The 25,928-nt window shown below is 45.2% G+C and overlaps 1 protein-coding gene across 1 annotated transcript in view; it reads left to right on the top strand.

Moving 5' to 3' along the window:
• Nucleotides 1-25,928, top strand: part of UMODL1 (uromodulin like 1) — a 482,641-nt gene that overhangs the window by 357,674 nt on the left and 99,039 nt on the right. The window contains exon 11 of the mRNA XM_069636212.1: nt 14,649-14,782. Within this exon, the coding sequence (XP_069492313.1) occupies nt 14,649-14,782 (134 nt within the window). The remainder of the gene's footprint in view (nt 1-14,648; nt 14,783-25,928) is intronic.

The following is a 25,928-nucleotide window of genomic DNA, read 5'->3' as shown; positions in this document are numbered from 1 at the left end:
TCTTAGCCCCAGCCCTTAGCAAATCCTTCACAACATGCAGCAAGGGAATGCGTCTCCTACAAAAATAAAATGTGGGCTTTATGTCTGCCATTGTGGACAAGAAGCTTTCGTTTTTTAACTGGATTTCCTAGCCCCCTCGCATCCAACTCAAACATGTAACTTTCCCCATTCCCAAAGTGCTGGGAATATGTTATCGTCCACCGTATGATGCTTTCTCCACCACCTCCCCCTCAGACTTCTTGTAGGAAGTATAAGCCTCAAATATGTCGTCAACATCTAAGCCAAGTTCATTTTTGAAAACCCCAACTCACCCATCCCACTCCGTACCCCCTTAAAACTGGGGTGATGAATCTCCGGTGACAACATACCCAACCACTATTGCAACATTGCGTGGGGAGACTGAAGCGCGGGCGCAGGTCCAGGCCAAACAGTGGACTTTGGGAAATGAATGAACAAGTGTTCACATGCTTTCTATATCAATTTAAACCTTCAAGATGTTAGGGCATACACTGAGACATCTCACATCTGCCTTTACTCTCTGCTCGGTATATTATTTAAGCGCCAGTCAACTGTCTAGGAGTGGCATAGGAGAAAGACAGTGAACCATCAATCAAACTTAGGCAATATGATATTGAAGTCATGTTGCAGGTAAGTTCTTGTCGAGGAATTTCATAGCTTCCTCTCGTAGAGGGAAACAAACCCTGTTGTTCCATTCAATTTGCAGTTGGGCAGTGTATAGCATAGCATATTTCAGGCCTTTGTCGTGCAGTCGCTTCTTCAACGCCAAAAACGATTTCCTCTCCTGTTGCATGGCCACTGAGAAGTCAGAATAAATATGTAATAGTAACTTGCTTGAACCCAACAGGAGCACGCCCTGCTCTCGTGTGGATCAAAGGATGGCATCCTGGTCTCGATAATTAAGGATTCGGGCTATTATCGGGTGCACTGGTGCTCCTGATTTGGGCTTAGGTGCCAGGGATCTATGGACACGCTCCATTGCGAATTGCGGCGAGAGCCTGGGGTTGCCTAGAAGTAAGAGGAGAGGGCCCTCGATGAATACTTTCAGTGAGGTCTATATTATTTTCAGGCACATCGATAATCCGAATGTTATTGAAGCGTGTCTGCGATTCAAGCTAGTTGTTCTTCTTGGTGACCATTTGGACCTGGATAGCGTCGCCACCTCAGATTTTAAAGTAGATACAGCATCTTCGGCCATGCCCACTTGTTTCTCAGCCTCTGATCAGTTTTCTCTAGGCGTGACTTAATGGAACCAATTGTGCTTGGGATGTCATCCAGCTTTTCTGCCATGTTTTTTAACCCATAACTTTGTATTTTGAATTCGTATTCAATCCTAAAACTGTCAGAGGAGGCTGCAGTTATTTATATTATATACTACGACCTGTGTAACACCACACTCAATACCACATTTGTGAGAAGATGACTACACCCCCCCCCCCAAAACATGTGCATTTTCAGAGCATCAGTAACAAAACTTTTCAGTTGTGTGAGTGGTAAATAGGTGGTGTTTAGGCATTTCCAAACACTACCATTAATGTAAAGCTGACGCCCAAAGTCTAAAAATATCCAGGGCCTCATTACATGTTTGGAGGAATGGATATAAACAGCAGGAATGCAGATGTAATTCTGTTACCGCTGCATTACCACACCGCTGTACTACAAGTTTGGCAGTGAAGTTTCGAATTCACCTCTAGCAAAAAGCTGGAGGTAAATCTGCCAGTGAACAGCCAAAAATCAGCACAATCATCACCGCCAGTAATTCTGCCAAAATCCGAATGGAGTCCTATGGACTCAAAAAATTGGGATTTACACTGCCCTACCGCCAGGTGTAATCCCACAGTAAATCCACAGGCCCAGGTGGCTGCAATGGTAATTCAGCATCTTCACCACCAGACTAGTGATGAGACCCACAGTTTAAAAAAAAAAAGATGTATTATCATGGAATTTGTCGGTATCTGTAACACACATTTATTTTAAATGAAGATGTTATGCTAACATAGACGTTAACACATGCTGTATCTACAATGTTTCATTAATGCTCGTTTTATCTCTCTCTTATGCCATACACACACACTGGGCAATGCGCATACAGAGCTAAAACTGGATTGCCTTCCTTTTAGGCGTGTTATGACTCGTGGAACAAGCTGTTCTCTACTGACATTGCTGCATTGTTTTAAGGCCCACTCTATCTTTGACACTAATCGACCTCCCCCCCCCCCCCCCGCACCTCCTCTCACCACTCCCCTCCTGAAAATGCAGGGCATGTACATTCTATACTTTTAACAAATGTAATATCAAATACTAATAATGGCTTTGATTACTTTACAAACAATCTTTGCCTAGTATAGTATTTTGGGGCTGGGCGTCAAAGCACCAACCTACCTCTAAGCCACCAAATCAGCTGGGGAAGATGTTTCTTTGGGCATATGTGTCTTCAGCATGTAGCACATGCTCACATACATTATACTGTGTCATGGATGGACTTCTCCCAGATTGTAAGAGCCTAAATATTCCAACCACACCACTGTGGCTGTTAAACAGCTCCTGGAGGGTTGAGGGATATGAGATGAGCAAAAAGCAGTTCTCTGCACTGTTGGAGAAATTTCAGATTTTGCCACGTCACGCTGAATGCACATAGTCGGTGATGGTTTGGACTTTTGTGAATCAGCACAGGTGATCAGAAAGAGATCACAGTAAGTGTATTATTATTATTATTATTATTATTATTATTATTATTATTATTGTATTTGTTGTGCGCTGACCTAGCCTCGAGAAGCAATGGAGTGCTTTACAGAGGTTTACAACATTACAGATATACGGCGGGGGTAGGATTCAGAGTGGGGACGTGGAGGGGTACAGCTGTACCGGGTGACAGGGATGAGGGGGGCTGGCTGCATCTAGTGAGACAGGCGGCGCGAGGGGCAACGTGATGGCCTAGTTATTGAAGAGGAGAGATTGCTTGAAGAGGTGGGTCTTTAGTTGTTTTATGAATGGTAGGAGCGTGGGGGAAAGTCTGATGCCGACAGTGAGGAGGTTCCAAAGTCTTCGGGCTTAGGTAGAGAAGGCTTGTTTTCTAGTCATTTCCTTGTTGCAGCAGCGGATTACAAGTCTGTAAGTGACCTGGCTTCTGATGGTGTGCTGTCCGCCAGAGATGCAGAGTTTACCTGCAATGTAGCTGGGTGATTTGAGGGCGACTGCCTTATAGATGATGCAGCAAGACTTGAGGGTGATTTGTGTATGCAGTGGGAGCCAGTGAAGGTCGATGAGGGCCGGGGTGGTGTGGTTGTATCTGCATAGACCCTTGATGAGGCGTGCGGCCGCATGCAGGACACTTCTCAGGGCACAAGGGAGGATGACAGGAGGCCTTCGAGGAGTGCATTGCCCCCATCCAGGTGGGATACGGTCATTGCTTGAACGGTGGATATATCCACACCCTCACCCCCTCTCTGGTTGCCTGTGTTGTCCGTGTGCCCCTCCCCCTGGATGCCTGTGTTGTCTGTGTGCCGCCACCCCTCTCTGGTTGCCTGTGTTGTCCGTGTGCCACCCACCCCCTCTGGTTGCCTGTGTTGTCTGTGTGCCCCCCAACCCCCCTCTGGTTTCCTATGTTGTCTGTGTGCCCCCCAAGCCCCTCTCTGGTTGCTTGTGTTGTCTGTGTGCCACCCCCCCCCTCTGGTTGCCTGTGTTGTCTGTGTGCCCCCGACCCCTCCCTGGTTACCTGTGTTGTCTGTGTACCCCCACCACTCCTCTGGTTGCCTGTGTTGTCTGTGTGTCCTCACCCCCCCTCTGGTTGCCTGTGTGGTCTGTGCCCCCCCACTCGCCCCTCTGGTCCCCTGTGTTGTCTGTGTGCCCCCCACTCGCCCCTCTGGCTGCCTGTGTTGTCCTTGTACCCCCCCACACCACCCTCTGGTCACCTGTGTTATCTCTGTGCCCCCCTGTTCACCTTTGTTATCTGTCTACTCCCCAGCCCCCCTCTGGTTGCCTGTGTTGTCTGTGTGCCCCTCATTTCCCCCTCTAGTTGCCTGTGTTGTCCGTGTGCCGCCCACACCCCCTCTGGTTGCCTTTGTTGTCCATGTGCCCCCCCTCTGGTTGCCTGTGTTGTCTGTGTGCCCCCCACACCCCTCTGGTTGCCTGTGTTGCCCTTGTGCCCCCAACCACCCTCTGGTTTCCTGTGTTGTCTGTGTGCCCCCCATCCCCCGTCTGGTTGCCTGTGTTGTCCGTTTGCCCCCACCTCCCTCTGGTTGCCCGTGTTGTCCATGTGAATCTGGTGGCCTATGTTGTCTGTGTGCCCCCCTCCCCTCTGATGGCCTGTGTTGTCCGTGTGCCCCCCTCCTCTGGTTGCCTGTGCTATCTGTGTCCCCCCCCCGGTTGCCTGTGTTGTTTATGTGCCTCCCACACCCCTCTGGTTGCCTGTGTTGTCTGTGTGCCCCCACCCCCCTCTGGTTGCCTGTGTTGTCCGTGTGCCCCCCACACCTCCCTCTGGTTGCCTGTGAATCTGGTTGCCTGTCTTGTCTGTGTGCCCCCCTCCCCTCTGGCTGTCTGTGTTGTCTGTGTGCTCCCCATCCCCCCTCCCCCTGGTTGCCTGTGTTGTCCATGTGCCCTCCACCCGCCTCTACCCCCCCACATCTAACCACTGCAGGAGTTTGTCTTAATACATTCTGGTTTACCATCACCGTCTTGTTGCCAATGCTTGGATTTTACTTTTATGGACTCATTGACTCATGGTGCTTCATCCTTCTCAATTCTCATGCTGGACTTCCCCTGCAGCTTGTACTCAGGGTGGCCCTGAATCATGCTGTGCCCATCTTCATCTTGAATCCTGGCCTGCATTTGCTGTTCTCTTGCAACATTATGGGCCTCATTACGAGTCCGGCAGTAACCGTGGCGGTAAAACCGCCTGGTTACCGTCGGACTCGTATTACCATTCCGCCTCCGTGACTCCCGGAATTACCAGGGCATTACAGCCCTGGTGTCCCGGGAATTCCGGAGGCGGAATTCGGTAAATCCCCATTCCCATTGAGTCCCATAGGACCCTGTCTCCCATAGGACTCAATGGGAATGGGGAAGTGGAAACACCGGCACCATCTCATGATGGTGTTGGTGTTTCCACGTCCGCCTGCAGGTCAGACCTGGCGGGAAGATCACCTCCCGCCTGCAGGACTCGGGTTCGGGTGGTCCGGAATTAACAGTGGTGGTGGATTTACCGCCCGACCTGTAATGAGGCCCTATGTGTTATTATTGACTTCTGCAACTGTATTCGCTCTCCCCTCTTGCTTCTCCTCTCTTTTTCTCTGTGTTTACTCTCTTCTTTCCACCTCTCCCTTTTTTCCCTTCTACTTCTCTACTCCCCTTACTTTTTTCTATGCACTTACTCTATCAGAATTGTCAGTGGACCTAGTATGATAGCAACAATGTTTGTCTCCTCCCCCTTCCCTTACTTGTTTTCCTCCCTCACCCCTCCAGCACTATCTGAAATGTTGTCAGGCCTAGTACGATAGTCGCTTGTTTTGTTCCTCTCCTTCCTTCTCCTCTCTTTTTCCTCACCTCTTGTAAATCTCTGGGTGTACCAGAAATGTCGTCAGGCCTAGTACGGTAGTCACTTGTCTGTTCCCATTTCCTTCCCCCCGCCACCTTCCTTATCTGTGTCTTAGCTCTTGCTCTTTCTGAAATGTCGCCAGGCCGAGTACCATAGTTATTTTCACATTCCTATTGTTCATGGCCTGTAAGAATGTCATTGTATTGGTTTATAGTGATATAATAGAAAACAAAAAGGTCGAAAGTCAAAATGTCGAAAAAAAAGGTTTTTTTATGACGTTTTTTTTCGAAATGGGGGTTCCCCCACCCCCCTTTTTTAATTTTTTTTTGTTTGTTTTACCCATTTTTTTTTATTCCCAGACCCCGAAATAAATATATAATTAAAAAAAGAGGAATTCGACTTTTTTTTTTTAACATTTATTTTTCGACTTATTTGTCTTTCGACCTTTTTTTTCTCAATATTTTGACTGCACACCCATTGTATTTTCCCTTGTTCCCTCCCTTGCCTTGAAGCGCTTTGAAACCCATTGTTCACAGGTGCTATATCAATAAACTATCATATCTTATCAAAGCTGTCTGGAGGGAGGAAGGGCTTGACTTTCTGCAGTAGGGCGAGTTGATCCCAAGCTGTCTGAATTTTCTTAACTATGTCTGTCTTGAAGGAGAGGTGTTTGTCGATGTGGAACCCAAGAGACTTGGTGCAGGAAGTGAGCCTAGGTGTGAAGCCCTGATAGCTAGGTCTGTATGTCTGGATGTTCGGTGTTGTTGGTGAGGAGTAAGAACACGGTCTTGGAGGGGTTGAGCTTCAAGTATGCACTGGACATCTAAGGCTGCATCAGTGAGAGGCAGGTTTTGAGCCTATGGTTGTCCTTGATGGAGTTGATCTTGAGGCATAGATGTGTGTCAATGGCGTATTGGTGGATGTGGATGTTGTTTGCAGCTAGGGGGGCTCGCAGCAGCTCCATGTATAGGTTGAAGATCACTGGGGAGAGCATGGAACTCTGCAGGACTCCACAGGTGACGGGTAGAAATGGCAATCTAGATTAGTCCATCAGAACAAATTGCTGGCGGTTGGCGAGGTAGGACTTGAACCAGCGCAGGGCAAGGTTTCTAATCCCCATGTGCCGGTGCAGGGCTTCCGTCAGGACCTGATGATCTATTGTGTTGAAAGTGGCTGAGAGGTCCAGTAGAACCAGGAGGCAGTGGTGGCTGTCGTTAAGGATGTTGAGGGCGTCGTTGACCACTTGTATGGTTGCAGTCTCCATGCTGCATCTGGGTCTGAATCCGGATTGGTAGGTTGGGAGGAGATTGTTGGTGTTTATGTGTTGCTGCAATTGTGTGGCTACCGCTTTCACAGTGATCTTACCTAGGAAGGGAAGATGGGTAATGGGGCGATAGTTACATTGGTTGTCTGGATCCATAGTAGGTTTCTTTAGTAGAGGAAGAATTTATCATGTTTTTAGGAAAGGAAGGAGAGCTTCTGTGGGAAAGGTCTTGAGAATGGATGCTGGGAGAATGTCATCTGTATACAATGTGGCTTTGAGGGCGGCCAGGGTTTCTGCCAGGCCCTCTGTCGAGAGTGTCTTGAATGTTTTCTAGGTTGTGGAGATTTTGCAAGGAGGGACGGGAGTCTGTGTATGCAGAGCTGGCATCTATGTGCTTGTGAATCTTGCTGATTTTGTTGTTGAATAAGGTGTTGATGGCAGTGGATTTTTCAATGGAGTGTGGTATGGCAGGGTTGAGTAGCGGGTTGATTTACTGCTTGACCACTTTGAAGGGGGCTCTGGCTTTGTTGTTGGCTTCTGCTATGGTATTCTGAAAGTAAGAGGCCTTGGCTTGGTTGAATAGTTGTCCGTGGGTTGCCTGGAGTTCCTTGAGGAGCGCCAGGTCAGATGCAGTCCCAGAGGGGCACCAGGTTTTTTCTTGTTTCCTGATAACTCTTTTGCTGAGGTTGAGTTATTGGCTGTACCAGGGTTCTGAGGGTTTCGGTTTGCTGGTGTGTTTTTTCAGAGGCGCATGTTGGTTGATGAACGGTGGCGTTGAGTGCTTCCAGTAGAGAGTCGTAGTTACGTTGGGGGTGTTCACTCCATGAAAGGTGCAGGTTGATGAGGTCTTCTGTGAGGGCTTCCGCTGGGAAGTTCTTGAAGGACCTGAAGGTTTCTCTGCTTGGTTTCTGCTGGGAGTGCTTGACTGGGGTGGTGTGTAGGATGTTGAAAGGCATGACTAGGTAGTCAGACCAGTGAAGCAGGAGAGGAGAGCTGTAGTGGAAGGAAGACATTGCAGTGATGATTATGTTGAGCATGTTACCTTTCTTGTGTGTTGGGTCTTTTGTATGCTGTGTAAGGCTGAGGGTGTCGAGAAGGCTGAGGAGAGCTTCCTTCATTGATTTGGTGTCTTTGTTGCCTGAGAGGTTGAAGTCTACTAGGAAGAGGTTCTTAGCGTGCTTGAGGGACATGGTGGTCACCATGGAGGTCGGTGAAGTCTCTGATGAAGGCAGTGTTGGGTTTGGGTGGTCTGTAGATGAGATGAAAGGTGACTGTATCAGTTGGGGAGAGCGGGAAGTGGAAGGAGAGTACTTTGAAGGAGCCAATGTTGTTGACGTTAAGTCTGGTGCACGGCCATGAGGTCTTGTGGATGTCTGCAAAGCCTCTGCCTGTCTTGTTTTGCCGGTATCTGTGTTGGCTGCTGTAGTCATCGGGGACAAGGATGTCTAGGATGTGGGTGGAGGTGGGTGTCAGCCAGGTCTTGGTGATGAAGATGGCATCAAGGTCGCGTGTAGTGATGAGGTCGGCGATGTCTGCTGCATGGGTGAATGCTGAGCGGACGTTGGTGAGCATCAACTTCCGTGTTGTGGATGGTGAGGGGGCGTTAATGGCCTTGAAGCTGATGTGGGTGAGGCTGTTGCATTGTGGAGTCCATGCCTTAGAGGAGGGGCGAAGTCGTTGGCGTTGCCTTGTGGTGGGGGGATGGCTTGTACGGACGGAGGGAGCAAACACATGTCAGTGCGTTTTTACCTGTTGTCTGAACAGGGGTTTCGGTCCTCCCGGTCCAAACAAGTCCAAACTGGAATTGCCCTTTTCTTTGTCTGCCCTTAACTTCGGACGCCTGGTTGAGAGATGCCCTTGATCTAAGAGTTAAGAGCAGAGGTAGGGCTAAGAAGGTGGGTTGGGCTGAGGCCAGGTGACCTAGATCCACTTGCACCTGCTCATCAACTACAAAGGAAAGAGGTTGGAGGGCTGCTTAAGTAGGGAAAAAGGACAGGAAAACAGGATGCGCCAACAGTTTAAGGTGATTGACAGGTGGCCGGAGCTTAGGCCAGGTGACCTAAATCCACTTGCACCTGCTCACCAACTGCAAACGAAAGAGGCTTGAGGGCTGCTTAAGTAGGGAAAAAGGGTGGGAAAACAGGAAGGTGCCAGCAGTTTAAGGTGATTGACAGGTGGTTGGGGCTTAGGCCAGGTGACCTAGATTCACTTGCATCAACTGTACACACAGGTTTAAGGACCATAACAGACACGCCCCATGGAATGAACACACAACTAGAATGACGGGGGTCTAGGCCGGACTGCAGCGAAGTGCAGGGAAGTCGACAGGCGTCTGATTGGGAGGGAGAACCATGTGTACCCATTCCCATAGAGGGTCCTACCGGAAATAAAGGAGAGAGATGGGACCAACCTAATTGAACCACAGATAGATTGCATTATGATCAAATGGGAGAGAAAGGCCACCCACATTTGGTACAGATGGACCACGGGGCACAGGGAGCTCAAGGGCACAGGTAACATGTGCCCCCCGCCCATGGAGGGACCCGTGGAGGCGATGGTTGCTGCACACCAGGATGTGCCGGGGGTAAAATGATGTGGACATCCATTAGTCTGAACACGGGGGTGGAGAGGGTACCACCACTAAACAGGCTTGTTAACGACCCACACCTTTGCACAGAAAATAGGAGTGGGAATTGTAGTAATATATATAGCGCTTTAGAGTATATAGCGCTTCAATAAATGTGATGGCATTTTGTTGCCAGCAATAATGTAGCACACACATATAGTTATTTTATGTTGCCAATATAACATGTGAATATTTTGCTGGTGGCATGCAAGGTACAGGATTCATAATACAGCAAAAGCTCAATTTCAAACTGCAGAGAGTTAAAGTGCACCAATTGTTTTTTCTTCTTTTGAATACCTCATGCATAGAAGACTACATTATTTATATAACTGACTGACTTAAATAAAAATGTGTCGATAGGTGTCAATTGCACAACACTTGCCGGCATTTAAGGGCCCGTCCTAGCATCTCTACCCACACTGGCAGTTCGCTCGTGGTTCCTCCAGGGTTTAGGGTGCCATGGTGAGGTGGCACCTGTCAAGGGACCTGACGTTGGTGGAAGAGATTTGCATGTGATGGGCACTGCCATGGTGGCTCCCCTCCGTCTTCGTGCTGAGTCCACCCCTGGACACTGCATATGTGCAGTGTGGGGAGCATTGCTGTTTGTCATGCCAGCAACCACCACCTGCACCTTTATTTTATAAAAACCCTCCCGTCTTAATGTTCCAGTTACCCCGGTCCCGGTCGCCATGCCAGAGTTTGACAGTTTCTTTATTCTTGCCCTCCACCTAGCCTTTACCATGCGCCTTGGTACCCGATTTTGTCTGGGCATTTCCCTATACCATCTAGTTCCCAGGCCTTCCTGCTTCTCTTTTTGCCCTCCTCACATGTCCCTTTGTTCCTATTCCTACCCTTTGGAATTGTGGCCTGTCTTAACTGCTCTTTGCCCTCTGGTTTTAGTGGCATTGTGCCTTCCTTAGACTTTATCTACCACCTAGGCTCCTGCCTGCCATCAAGAGTGCCTTCCACAATTTAACATCAACATTCTGCCAGCCATCTCCTGCCACAAGTGTCTTCCAGACAACCAGAGGCTTCCCCTACCAGTGGGCCGCACCATCTCCATTCCACGTCAATCTGGGCAAGCCAGGTTGAGGTGAAGGGAGTTGGCCTGGCATGGGGAGATCCCGAGTGCTAATTTCTTCAGGGGAATTTGTAGGTTGGATATCAGTAGTGGTCTGACCATCGAACAGCAGATACCCCCAGCATGCAACCCCAACACTACCAAGCTGCAGCACTACATGTACGCAGCACTGACAAGACTCACTCCTGGACAGTTTAAGTTCAAGACACCTATGTACCTGGTCCAACATGAACGCACTGCAAGAATTGTACAAAGAAATAGAAGCCCCGTGCCTAGAAGTGGAGGCATTGAAACACCAACAGTGCTTACCCTGCCTGAAAATGCAGTAGCCCAAACCATGACCATGAAATATGATGGGGACCCACGCAAAACTAGCACAATGTTGCAATAATTGCAAGATTAATTTCCTTTTACTTCCTTCCCATTCCTTCCCATTTCCTTCATTTTTGCAATCTGAATGGCCGCGCATTTGCATGGGCTGCACGATATGTTTATGTAAATAGTCCAATCCTGTGTCATTTCTCCAAGAAAATCTTCCTGGAGGTATTCCAATTGCCGAACCTGGCATCCAATGCCCAACACTAAAAATGTTTTTATTTATTTTATTTTTATACAGGGAGGAACAATGCTCTTGAAATCACAAAAGAACGTACAATAGATAAGAAATCAGATCTGACGGGAAGCAGTGAGCTTAGTGCAATGCAGTGGTTCTGAGTGACATTCTGACCAGGGTGTGGGAGGGGAGTAAATGGAACAGTCTCCTGGGACGATACATGGGTGGAGTTGCATAGATCAAGGACAACCAACATTAGACATTTTAAAGTGCAGCTAGGTGGTACGGCCAGCAGTGTTATGGGCGTGACCATAATGGATGCAGTGGCAGAGAAAGTGAGACACAGAGGCAGGTCAGAGGCGAGAAAAACATGGTAGCTAGAAAGGAGGTCAGTAAGGTTAGAGGCGAGGGAAACATGTTACCTAGTAAGGAGGTCAGTAAGGTTAGAGGCGAGGGAAACATGTTACCTAGTAAGGAGGTCAGTAAGGTTAGAGGCGAGGGAAACATGTTAGCTAGTAAGGAGGTCAGTAAGGTTAGAGGTGAGGGAAACATGCTAGCTACTAAGGAGGTCAGTAAGGTCAGAGGCGAGGGAAACATGCTAGGTACTAAGGAGGGCAGTATTTAATCACATAGATCATGGCTATATAGGAATGCAATTGGACATTCAAGTTGTTGAGCAGCGAAAAGAGAGGGTTGAGTTTTGGACACTAAGGGCAACTCCCCCTTCCTCTGTAGTTGCAGGAGACCAATTTGTTTAGGATGGGGATGAAGGCGTCATAAAAAAACATGTTTCTGTAAGTGCCAGCAGGTGGGTGTTGGTAGTGAACAGGGTAATGTGAATATGGAGAGCATTTATAACTTCTGATCTGCAGTGGATAATGCCTTATCTGATAGTATCAAAGGGCTAGCATTGAGGATTAAGGTCACGGTCTGAGCAACTAAAGGGTGATTTTAGTAGGAGAGAGATGGCACAGTCTAAGGAATAGCAATAGGTCCCTGGGGATTGGTGCCATAAGGAGGTAGAGGGTGGGAATCAACGCAAAATACCAACTGGCGCGAACAGGCGTTACCCTTCCCTCACTGCCCTTACCTCATGTGTCTCTCCAACACAGCATCCGGCAAGGCTGTGAACGGTTTTCCTGTGTGTCCATCCTCCAGGCCTCTGATTGTCAGAGCAGTGCCTGCAGGTGCACAACAATGGAGCAGGCTAACCACAGCGTTGTCCTTAGACACACTGGGCCTCATTACACGGTACCGGTAAATCCTTACCGCCTTACTACGAGGTCCCTTTGCGGGTTGGGGTATTTAACACCTGCTTTTTGCAGGCGTTAAAAACCAACCCGCAAAGGGACCCAGGGAGCTAATTACGGTACCGCAATTTGCGGTACCGTAATTAGCGCCTTCCCTATTCCCATTATGCCCTATGGGGCAAAAATGGGAATGGGGAAGGGCAATGGTGGAAGGGGGAATTACCGCCCCGCCAACCTTGGAATGGGGCGGTAATTCCCCTTTCCACCAAGGCGGTGCCCGTATTTTACCGGCATGAACCATGGCGCTAATAGCGCCATGGTTCTCCGCCTACCGTGTAATGAGGCCCACAGTCTCATGAGTGCCAGTGTCAGTTGGTAACAATTTACCAGGCTCAGCCAGGCATAAGTGCTCTGTGAAGAGATCAGCCCTGAAACTGGGACCAATGAAAGCTGTAATGTGACTTCGGACCTAACATGTTACGGCACTAGCTTCCCAGTCATTGCAGTGAAACTATGGAATGCACTACCCCCTACTCTGAGAGCGGCACAATCATACTGGACCTTTCATAAATTGCTGAAAAGTTGGCTCCCCACGTAGGGCACATGATACTTGACTTTCCGCCATGTGACCTTTGTTCTGCAATCACCAACATGTAACTTTGCTGTGTTACAGCACATTGATGCCCATGCATTTAGTGCGTGACATAAATGTAAAAATAAATAAATAATGAAGTATATATATCTCTCTGTGTACCCTTACCCCAGACCTCTGATTGGTGGAACAGGGCTTCAGGGTGGAGTTGGAATCAGAGAGAAAGGCAAAGAGAGCATCCTGGGTCTTGTAGTTTCATGCTCCCGTGAGTTTCAGGTTGATCAATTAGTAGGCTGTCTTTCTAATCCCATGGGTGGGGGACATAGACCCTGAGAAGAGGAGAGGAAGGTGAAGCTTCAATTCTGTGTTCTTGCACATGCAGCCAGACTTTATTAATAAGTGTGATGCACTCGTTTTTTGTTTTTTAGGATCCTGTGTTGTTATTAGAAATTACATCTTCTTATCTATCGTTTTACATGTTATGCAATTATTTTTGCGCTAAATACTAAGCAATTGCTTATATACTATTATCACTTTGTCTGGTTTAATTACTGTTGTTATTCAAAACAAATGCTTCATAAAAAATATTTAACACAAAAAAGAAAATGTCCGATTAAGGCAAACCTATAGTACCTATAGCTGTATACTACTTCTTCTTCCTGTTAGGATGACTCCAGAAACCCGTAGCCGGCGATTTCCATCTATTAAGATGATGTTCACCAAAATAAGCACCAATCAGCCATCCACCTCCACTAGATCTCATCCCACTTCCCTGTCTCCAGCACAACCTGAAGCAGCAACCTACACTGTTCATCCACCACCCCTCTTTTCCAACTGAACAGATCAGATAACCCCTGTACAACCGCCCCAAGGCCACTCATCTGGACTCTGAGTGATTCACGCTGCACAACAAACCTCACACAGTCCAACATATAATGAGGCACCATCTCTGGGCTCTCCTGCTCTTTGCATAGGGCCTCATTCACAGACCTTTGCTCATAGGAGTGAAGTGGATATATTATCACGTTCCCTTTGCTTGCATGATAAACACATTGCACCTGATGACCAAATGGCTTCTGCATTTGGGCTTTAAAGACACACACAAGAACCCATTTTTTCTTTCCAGGTGGACGCTTGTGTATATCAACAGGAGGGCGTGGGATATGTTGCATATTCGAAGTGCCTCCTGATCCACAAATGGGATTTGTTTTAAAATGCTAGAAAAAGTCAAAGTGCCTCCTGTGCCTGTGTTGAAGAGATACACGGGGAATGTGCACTGTATACAAGGCTTAATTGTGATCCTTCTGTGCATGTTTTGTATCTGGGGCAGCAGTGGTATGAACCACTGCTGTGCTGGTTGCATTTCTATCCCTCAAGCAGGAATAGAAATGAAAGTTTTGTTTTCTTTTGTCATGCATTCCACGATGACAGGCTTTTTACGGGCCTGTCTCAGTGAAATGTACCTCCAACATATAAATGTATTCAAAGGGGCCGTGCAACGATCATTAGCCCTGGTGCGCTACCCCGATGAAATGTGCAGTTCACATTTGTGATTAACATGAAACGTGCATTTCAGAGAGTTGGACACCTAAAAGCGTCTAGTCCCTTCTGTTATTTTTCGATGCTATCGTCGTAAATCGGGCCCTATAATTTATATTTTGAGTGTGCTCGCCTCTCCACTCAGCAACGTTCCCACTTACTCATACCAACATGTACCTTTCTTTTTATTAGAATAATACACACTTGGTGGTGAGTGCAATGCTTCAGGCATCAGAGGCTGGACAACCCAAGCTGATGGTTAACGTCACCTGTACATATAATAGGAACTTCGAGATGTCTAGCGGGAGTGGTGTCATTCAACAGGGGTAAGTATGACCAACACAAGAAATATCTGCATTTCATTGTAGTAACATTGCAAGACCTGCTGTTGATGTTGATTCGCGTTTATTAAGGACACTGAAACAGCTTCAAATGCGATTTGTGTTTTCTCTGCTGATTTCATGCTGGGTAAGTGTTGTAAGAGGTATGTCATTATGTCATCGGTGATACCAGTTAATTCTGCAGCTATGCATAGTTTTATGCATAGCCCGGCTGTTGCAGAAAGGCAACTGATTAACTGCTTTAAATTGGCAACGCCTGACATGGCAGTCACTTTAGCCCCCCCCTATACAGAGGAAAAAAGCTAAAGTGAACAAACACTCCAACTCTTGGTTTACGCGAGAGTTACTAGAAATACGCTCCCAGAAGCGCACTGCGCTTATCAAATGGCAAGCCGTCCCTCACAACTCCACTTTAGAAGCTTACAAAATACTGGCCAAACAATACAAAAAAGCCTCACCCTATAATGCCAGAATCTCGAATGCCAAATCCGAGTCAAAAGAGCTATTTGTAATATTCAAGGAATTGGCTGCACCAGCCACCAACACCCAAGAAACCGTGAAAGATGAAGCCTGGTGCACCAATATGCAAATGCCCATGCTGAATAAACTAAACCTCCTCCATGAAAAAAACAACTCGCACTATAATGCCTTGCCAAAAGCCATCCCGCCTACTACTCCTATCACTAACCCGGACAACAATTTTTTCTCCTTTCGAGAAGTAACTGAAACAGAAGTTCTAGCTATCATGAAACAAATCAAATCATCTGTCTGCTAAGGGGATATTTGCCCCGCCAACCTCATAAAAGATTGCGCAGACTCACTAGCCCAATTTCTTACAGCCTTCATCAATGCTTCGTTCGCCACGGGCATCGTATCTCCCTCCCATAAAGAGTTGTGGGTCCGCTCTCTGTTAAAAAAAAAAAACCTCCCTGGATCCTGACTCGCCTAATAACTACAGGCCTAGAACTACTGTTCCATTTCTCTTAAAAATATTAGACAAAGCTGTTTATCTATAAATTCAACATTTTTTGGAAACCAATAACATCCTGGGTAAGATGCAATCAGGCTTCCGTCCACGTCACGGAACAGAATCAGCCCTACTCGACCTTAAAAACCAATTAGGGGAAATTATGGACAAAGGCAAGCCAGCGCTACTCTTGCTCCTTGATTTGTCTGCAGCTTTTGATCTTGTAGACCATAAGACCCTCTGCAGACATCTCAGGGATGCTGCCCAATTCTCCCATGAAGCCACATCCTGGGTCACCTCCTTCCTCGAAGGGAGACTTATGAGAGTGTTTTCAAACCACGCTTGTGCTGCTCCCACCACCATCCAGTGCAGACTCCCACAAGGCTCCTGCACCTCGTCCACATTGTACAACATCTTCACTCTACCTCTTTTTAATGACCTGGACAATCACGGCATAGCATATACCAACTATGCCGATGATACTCAAGTACTCCTCCCCCTCTCTGGCTCCTACGAATTGGACCCTCACACACTCAGCAAAACATATGCATTATCCAAGTCTGGATGGCGGCCAATGGTTTGTGTCTCAATGGGGACAAAACAGAAATCCTTCTGGTAGGCCCAAAGGAAATCCTTAACAAACTTGACTGTTAATACATATCCTTCTGCATTGAGCATACCGTAATCACAGCCTCTTCAGCAGTCAAAACACTGGGAGTCTTCCTCGATTTCACCCTCTCAATGACACATCAAGTCAGCGCCAACTCATTGTCTGCAGCGCCTACCATCAAAATCATAAACGCGGTCAACCTGTACCTCTCCTCCAAAAACTGCCTTTCTGTAGTGACTATGGGCAACCATCGGAGCCAAGTTGGACTATTGTAACACCCTGTTTTTAGGCACCTCAGCAAAAACCTCAACAAATTACAAATCAGCCAAAATAATGCCCTTAGAGCAGCACTAAGCATTCCCAAAAAGGAGCACATCTCCCAGGCAAGACAGAATGCCCATTGGCTCCCAGTCAGAGAGTGTATACTATTTAAAACGCTTGCCATCACACACATGTTCCTCTCCCTCACAGCACCCCCTTACCTATCTGAAAAAATCCACCGTGCCACTTCCAGTAGGCCCAAGAGAGCTCAGCACTCCAATCAGCTCCTCGTCCCTACCATCAAAAGAGCCAAAGCCGGAGGTGTGAGCATTCCATTCCTAGCACCTAAAAATTGGAACGCTCTACCCACCTCCCTTAGGAATGAAACCTCCCTCACAGCCTTCTGCAGAGCACTCAAAACCAAACTTTTGAACTAATCATGCCCTCCTAAACAAAGATCAGCTGGCTCCCCTGTAACCATGGAACCTGTTTAGTTTTGTAAGCGGCATATCTGTAAATGACATTACAACTGTTTGCAATGTATCCTCTTTTTCAGCACTGTAACTAATTCCTCTAGTGTATGTTTTCCTTCCCTAACCACTGTAACTAAGTAAGCTCTACTGTAACATCGCCACGATGCCCCAGGGCCGCTTGTGCACTCCATAAATTAAAAAATGAATAAGATACATCCAGGGCAAGTGAATTATAACAATAATGACTGTATCTTCTTGGATAATACTCATTGCCAATTCCTCCCACTTCTAAGAATTTATATATATATATATATTTGACAGAAAAGGGTGTGAGGGGCGCACTCTGGGTCCCAGCTAGGTGTACCTTTCCACACTCCAGTAGATCTTCTCCTCCCTCCTAGTGCTCTTTCTTGCCTCTTGCAATCATCAGGGAGGCAGTCTGTTCAGGTGTTTGTTCAGGTGTTGATGGTTATTACCAGAGTGCGCCCCTCACCCCCTTTTCTGTCAAATGTTTTTTGGGAGTCCCGGGCTCCAGAGGTGGCGGCACCGGGGTGACACATGCCCCTATTAAGGAGAGCCACACTGTTGTTTTTTCTCCCCTGCCCCCAACTGTGGTTTTACACTTTGTAATTGGAGGGTGAGTTGGTTCCTGGCTACTTGAATGACTACAGCAACCAGAATTCCCTGAGGCCATCACTGGTAGTAACCATCAACACCTGAACAAACACCTGAACTGACTGCCTCCCTGATGATTGCAAGCGGCATGAAAGCGCTAGGAGGAGAAGATCTACTGGACTGTGGAAAGGTACACCTAGCTGGGAACCAGAGTGCACCCCTCACCCCCTTTTCTGTCAAATATATATATATCAAAAACAAAAAACAAAGTGAAAGCGGAATACCTCTTTCTGGACGGCACTCTCCTCAATAAAAAAAAAATCACCCAGATACGTTTAAAAAAGGATCTCCATCAAACGTCCTTTATTCAACAGGTACAGTGGACAAGGTGCTCAGGAGAGAACAAAATAATTACGCGTTTCACCCTAACGGGCTTCGTCTGGTTGTAAACATAAATGACAGGCTTCTCTTTTGAAACACTTTTACATACAAGAAAAAGTCCTTCTTTGCTTTTCATTGGCTAAACCTCTCATTCTCAGTACATGTTTCTGTCAGTGACATCTTGGAACGGTTAAACCATGTATTCACAAATACTGATAGAGCCAAATACTTTCTGTGTTTTACATGAAATGTATGGTTTTAGAAATGTAACACATATTGACAAAGATACTGATAGTACAGTCATATTTCCCAATGTGTAAATCTTGATTGTATATTTTTATTTACATTTCTACATCAAGCATTGCACTTCCTGGATTATTAACAATAACCCATGTTTTTAAAGAGGTTTCTCACATCGTGCCAATATTGCACTTTCCACATCGCTAAAGTACCTAGTGCTTTCAATAAACTGCATTATGCATTGTAATGGTAAGTATTTCAACATTTCCAAAGTGTCCAAAACTTTGAATAAGGTGCATAGTGCACAGAGGAAATACTGGTATAACAATAAATAAGTCAAATCTTGCTGGTATAACAAATGACATGATATGCACTTGTGAAATTTCAAACTGTGGCCATTACCTAAGGAAATGTCTTTCCTATGTCATTGCTATAGTGTATTTTCCAGATTACCAAAGCGCCAAGTGCTTTTAACAAAGTGCATTGTGCGTTATAGCTGCCGGTAATCCCATATTTCCAAAATATCTTGTGCTTTGAATAAAGTGCATAGTGCACAATGGCAATACTCATACTAATATGGCAACACACATACCTAATCATTTCAAGGAATGTAACAGTAATTTCTAACCTTTTGTATAAAGTGCAATGTGCATTATGGCAACAGATATTCCAAGCATCCAAAGTATCTAAGGCCCTGGATAAAGTGCATTATGCATAGTAGCAGCAAATGTTCCAAATTTCCAAAGTGACTAGTACTATAGATAAAGTGCATAGTGCATCATAATAATCATATCATTCAACAGTCTTCAGTAATTATAAATCCGCTTTGCCAGAAAAAAGTGCTTAATGCTCACAATATATAAACCGGTTCATAGTGATAATATCGAATAAAAAAATCTCGAAAACAAAAGGGCGAAAAAAAAAATATCGAATTTTTTTTTCAATGCGTTTTTTTTCAAAATGGGGGGGTTCCCCCCCAACCCCCCTTTTTTTCATTTTTTTTTATTTTACCCCCTTTTTTTACTTACCTGACCCCAAAAACATATATAAATAAATAAATAAAAAATTCGATATTTTTTTTTTCGAGATTTTTGTTTCGTGCTTTTTGTCATTCGAGATTTTGTTTTCGAGATTTTGACTGACCACCATATAAACCAACTTAGTTGACCCCAAACCTCTCAGTTTTCAAATATATGAGATGTTAAAAGAGGGAAATCAAAAGGAAAAAAGGGGATAGTATATTTTTTCAAGTGTTTAAAAGGAGCCTGTAACAGATTGACAAAAAATGCAACCATGTTCAAAAATATATGTGTATGTGTTACACTCACCTGGCTCCCACAGGGGCATCGGTCGGACCAGGACAGCTGCGGTCTCCACCCACGTGATGCGTAGTGCAGCGATGACTGACTGGATCTGCCCTCCTAATCTTGTCTGCTTAACCCGTAGAAATATTCTCCTGCAAGTGGAGAGATGGATTTAGCCACTTGTGGATTCAAGTGATAGCACCCCCACAGTCCTCCCCAACTAATCACCTCCGAAATGCCCTCACAGCAATCTCACCTTATATTCTTGAAAGATGAGCTCTCCATCCTGCATGGATTTGCAGGGGCGTGTCGATTCCAGTTACTTCACTTGTTTGAAGGCTCGGGAGAGTTCCGGAGAGTATTGACTCTGAGGTTCCTGGTGAAGACCAGTAAGTATTAAGTTCATAGAGTTCAATATGTCCGATGTTCACTCTTGTTCCCCCCTTCCTTTCTTGTCTTGCAGCTGGCTCGTGAAAAGATGCTCTTGTGGCAGCTGGTGGCGCTCAGGTAAGAAAGAGTCTGTGTCACCCGGCGCTGTCCGGTAAATGTTGCACGAGGAAAACATGTTGTTTTGTCTTTCTTTGCAGATGCAGCACGTGAAAATATGGAGAGTCACAAAAGGATTCCTCCGGTGGTAAATCAGGTAAGCTTATGGTGGTAAGAATTATATTTGTTGGTTCCCTCGGCTCACCTTGTGGTTTTCTTTTGTCTGCTAGGTGCCGAAGATCGGCGAAGAAATGATGGAGGCAGCGCCGACCCGAAGGATGCTCTGAAGACTAGTGAGTATGGCGCGGCGCTGCAGCTGGAGGTGCGGCGCGTGCAGAAATGATGTTCTTTACAGGTCCAGAGACAAGATGGATCCAGAATCAGGTGTGGAATAGAAATAAGTTTATTTTCTAACCTTGTCCCTTTCTTTCCTCTTTGTTTTAGGAGCTCCGGATTCGAGGCGGGCGTGGCAGAAGACTGCATGCAGGCTGCAGGCACGGTGAGTGTTACGCTGCTGGATGCAGAATAACGTGAAGCGTGTACTGCTTGTCGGGTGTGGTTTAAATAGCCTCAAAAGTAGTCCCAGGTAAGAAGTCCCTAGAACCACACCCGAGTAAAAAATAGTCCCTGTAGAAAAATAGTCCCTTTCAGGCTTCATGTTGGATTGGAGTCATATGCAGCATGGTCTGCCTGAGGTAAGTAATGACTATGAGCATGGCGCCTTAGGCGCCAGGACTGATTCCTATTATGAGCCTGGCGCCTAAGGCGCCAGGACTGAACCCAGATAGCCCCTAGCCGGGGCTGCTGAGGTTTTACTAAATGTCTAGATGCCTGCTCCCGGGGCTGATGGGCTTGGTCCGGATGCCTCGGGGTAGGCATCATGACAGCATGATTATTAAAAAGCTTCCTACATGTTAAGAAATGTAAAAACTATTTATTTAAAAAAATGTGTTAAAAGAAAGTATACTTCAAAAATAAGCAAACATACAGTGGCCTCATATTCTTAGATAAAGTCTCCATATTCTTTTTTAATTTTTTACCTTTTGTGTATACGTATTACAAATATACCCAAAAACAGTTCTAATTTCCCAAAATGTATAGAGTTTCTCGTCCTTGTTATGGCCACCTGGATTTTTTGTCTGGTATTCAACGATGTATTTACATTAAGTTTGTCTCAACTTTAATTCTCGATTACCTCCTCTTGGGTCTGGTAAGATTTTGTCTATGCCGAAATATTTAAACGATGAAATATCTCCATTGTGCTTTTCCTCAAAATGCTTGGCAAGGGTTGGATCTTTGTTTTTAATGGCCCAAAGATGTTGTAAAATTCGAAGTTTTACTTCTAGTTTTGTGCTGCCTATGTACCAGAGGTTACAGTCACATGTGATCACATAGACTACATAAGTTGTTGCACAAGTGATATGTTTTTTAATAATCACTTTCCTCTGGATTCGCGGATGTGTATAGTGTTTCAAAGCCACCCCATGTTTACAAGCCTTGCATTTTGTGCATTTGTAAAACCCCCCCTGATTATTTATTAACCATTGATTTGTTGTCTGTGTCGGGGTCGAGAAGAGACTTGGTGACAACTCTGATTGTAGCGATTTCGCTTTTCTGAATGTCACACTGGCATTTTTCTGAATGTGTCCTGCAATATCTGGATCTCTTTGTAATAACGCCCATCGTTTAGCCAGGATCTTCTGGATGTCTTTTGCCCCATTATTGTAAATTGTGATGAAGCGTATACTTTCAGATTTCGTTTCCTGTGACTTCTGTTCATTTTTCTCCTTGTTTTTTCTAAAAATGTCTGCTCGTGTTTGTTTGGCGCATTGATTGAAGGCACTATTGATAGTTGCTTTCTTGTAGCCTCTTGCCATGAAATTGATCGCTGTTGTTCTGGCATTTCTTTGCAAAAGTTTTGTTTTCGCTACAATTTCTTTTCATTCTTAAAAATTCACCATAAGGTATACTGTTTTTTAGACATTTTGGGTGTGCACTTTCCGCATGAAGCAATGAGTTTGTAGTTGTTGGTTTTCTGTAAGTTTCAGTCGTCAGTACTTCATTTTTTACCAAGATCTTAATGTCCAGAAAAACCACCTCTATTCGATCATGTTGTTCGGTGAATTTAAGATTAGTATCATGTGCGTTCAAATTCAACAAAGGTAGCAGGCGCCCCTCTCTCGGAAGAACAAGGCATGATAACCTGTTCAGTGGTTGTTAACCACATTGAGAGTTCACAGCCATCTGCTTTTTGCTCACTGTACCTTTCACAGATGGGAAATATCCATTTGCATATCAGTCTTTGTCCTGCCCACATGGGCAGTCCAGCACCGAAATGCTATGGCAATTCCTCTCTGAACAAGAGTACCACCAGCAACCCCATACACGTTTTTCAGCCTTGTTGGGCATCATCAGTGAGGTGAAGCTGAGCCTCTCTAAGCACAGTGAGCAGGGAGTCCACGTCTGGTTGCCCCCAGGTAACCTAGGGTGACCAACCCCAAGTTCCTTCAACAAATTCAACAAAGGTAGCAGGCGCCCCTCTCTCGGAAGAACAAGGCATGATAACCTGTTCAGTGGTTGTTAACCACATTGAGAGTTCGCAGCCATCTGCTTTTTGCTCACTGTACCTTTCACAGATGGGAAATATCCATTTGCATATCAGTCATGTGCGTTCAAGATGTTAAAAAAAGACATCCATTCCTGGTCGTTGCCCTACCACAATATAAACAAGTCGTCAATATAACGGCGCCAAAGGGCCACCTTGTTGGTATATGTAAAAAGAGCTTCTTCGGAAAACAGCTTAGCTTCCCAGGCCCCCATAAAGAGGTTCGCGTACGTGGGTGCTACTGTCGTGCCCATAGCTGTTCTACACAATTGTTTATAATGTTGACCATGAAACATAAAGGCATTGTGTGTAAGATGGAAAAAAAGCATGTCCAATAACATTTGTGAGTGGTCGCTAAAACTTAATGATCTAGTAGATAAAAATCTTTTAATAGTTTCCATGCCTTCCTGATATCTGATGCATGTGTATAAAGAGACCACATCCAAAGTTACTAATAAGTACCCTGGTTTCCATGGTATTTGATCGACTTGTTGGGGAAAGTCAGATGTATCCTTGGCGTAGGATGGCAATGTCTGAACGAATGGAAACAAGAAATGATCCAGATATTTCGATGTATTTTCTAACAGGGAGTCAATTGATGCAACTATTGGCCTCCCTGGCGGTGTTCTCTTGCATTTGTGGATTTTTGGTAAAAAATGTATTATTGGCAAAATTGGAAAGTCCTTTGTCAAAAAAGCCTTTTCTCGTGCAGTCAAAAGGCCCATTTCGTGCCATGTCGTGAGTTCTGATCATACTCCATTTTGTATGACTTATATGGATTTGCAAGTAATTTTTCATAGTTGTCAAGTTGTCTAAGCTGGCGTAAGGCTTATCGCTTATAATTCTGTGTCTTCAAAATCACAATATTTCCTCCTTTATCCGATGAACGGATGACAATTGTTTTTTCAATTCATCTATGATTAGATCCTCAAAGAGATCTATAAGTGCCATGTTGTTAGTTGGAGGAAAAGACTTGGTGCTGGCATATTCATAACGAGATCTTCGGGGACATCAGAAGACCATTCCAGATCAGGTGCATTCATATCTGTTATCTCTTTGTCATCTTCTTGTAATAATGATAAAGTGCGCAAAGTTGGTATATCTCTAATAGTGAGGGCCGATGGCATTTCTGATTCTAGATGACAAGATGTGTCATTAATGTTTGCTCCTGCAAAGAATTTTGCCAGCCTGATTTTTCTGATAAACAGATGTAAATCCACTCTGCATTGCACATAATCAAAATTAGATGTTAAACAAAAAGATAAACCTTTGGACAAACTTGAATTTCTATGTCCATTAATGCTCTCTCTGACAGATTGACGACTTGTACATTTTGAGTCATCATTATTGCTTCTGTTTCTTGATCTTCCCAGAGTGTGTCTGCGGGGCTCCTGATTGGCCTCTTTTTTTTGGATTTACCTTGGCCCCTTCTCCCTGTCTGTTCTTCCTCTTGTATGCCTTGACTGGTTTCTGCCTTGTGTATTTTTCCCGACTTGATGCAGGAGTTTCATCTCCTCTAAATAATGTAATCTTGGCAGGGGTTCATTCGTACCGCTCGAGGTCGAGATGTCTGTAGATGATCCTGCACTTGTTTCCGTCTCTGATTGTTCGTCTGATATAACTGAGATCGAATTCTGCTTTTGATTTTGTATTCCCTTTCTGATGGAATCATATTTTTTCGAGAAGGTATAGATTCTTCCGCTGGCATAAACCTCTTTATCACGAGAAACTTCCTCTGTTTCCTCTCTATTATTTATTCTTCATACTTGCTGATGTTTTTATCCATCTGTACCTTAAGCTTATTTGCTGTTTTAGATTCAGCTCCCATGTACACACTTGATTCCAATACTTCTATTTCTTTCAGGGCCTTTGATCTGTCACTTTTGGCATATTTAACCAGGGTTGTTAGCATTTTAAAAGAACATTCATTTGTGGCTTCTCCCCATTCTTGTAGCATTTGAGGGTCCGGATCTTCATATGTTGAAATAGTCAAAATTCTTAGACCCCTTGGGATTCGTTTATTGTCAATATAATTTTGCAAAGATTTGATTTCCCACCATTTATTTGTTTCCTTTTTATGCAAATTTTTCCAAAAGTGCCATTGATTGTTGTATTGATTTAGATTGGCCAGTCTGTACTTGCTTCGTGCTTTTCTCTGGATTAATACTTTTGTTGAACAAAGCGGAAGCTTCCGAATCTCTGCTTCGCTCCTTGTCCACCATAATCTGCTATGTCAGAAAAACGTATCTGGTACGAAAACGGTGTAAAATATTACTTTCCCCAAAACAAGGAAAAGCCCTGTCTTTTTCTGTGGCAAAGTCCGTGTTCAGCCTTGAAAATTCAGGACACCGTGTTTAATATATGAGTGGATGGCATGCTGGGTTTTCGAAACTTTCAAAACCAGAGATCCGGGAAAAATGTATTGAATATACGTTGTATATGCAGATTATGGAGAGACACAATCAATCGTGCTTTTGCACCACCTACCTTACAAACGCCTCCCGTGTCCTCCGACCCAAATGGCGTTGTTGTAGAGCTGTGCCCACATGGTTTCTTTGTCCTCCGTATGTTCAGTTACCCTTTCTCTGTGAAACGTTGCTCCGATGGGCGGCTGCGTCACGGATCCTTAGTAAACAAAAAAACTCCTTTCCGACTTTCATGCGACGCGCTCAATCCTTGATTTATTTGCTGAAGAAGTTCTGCAAAGCATGGGTGCCTGTCCCGTACGCGGTCGGCCACGTTAATGTCAAAAACAAAGAACAAAGTGAAAGCGGAATGCCGCTTTCTGGACGGAACTCGACTCAATAAAAAAATCACCCAGATACGTTTAAAAAAGGATCTCCATCAAACGTCCTTTATTCAACAGGTACAGTGGACAAGTTGCTCAGGAGAGAACAAAACAACTATGTGTTTCACCCTAACGGGCTTCTTCTGGTTGTAAACATAAATGACAGGCTTCTCTTTTGAAACACTTTTACATACAAGAAAAAGTCCTTCTTTGCTTTTCATTGGCTAAACCTCTCATTCCCAGTACATGTTTCTGTGAGTGACATCTTGGAACGGTTAAACCATGTATTCACAAATACTGATAGAGCCAAATACTTTTTGTGTTTTACATGAAATGTATGGTTTTAGAAATGGAACACATATTGACAAAGATACTGATAGTACAGTCATATTTCCCAACGT

Source organism: Ambystoma mexicanum, chromosome 7p (genome assembly GCF_040938575.1).
Source record: "Ambystoma mexicanum isolate Mex_15411 chromosome 7p, UKY_AmexF1_1, whole genome shotgun sequence".
NCBI classification, from domain to species: domain Eukaryota; kingdom Metazoa; phylum Chordata; class Amphibia; order Caudata; family Ambystomatidae; genus Ambystoma; species Ambystoma mexicanum.
This window is presented reverse-complemented; position numbering and strand designations above follow the sequence as displayed.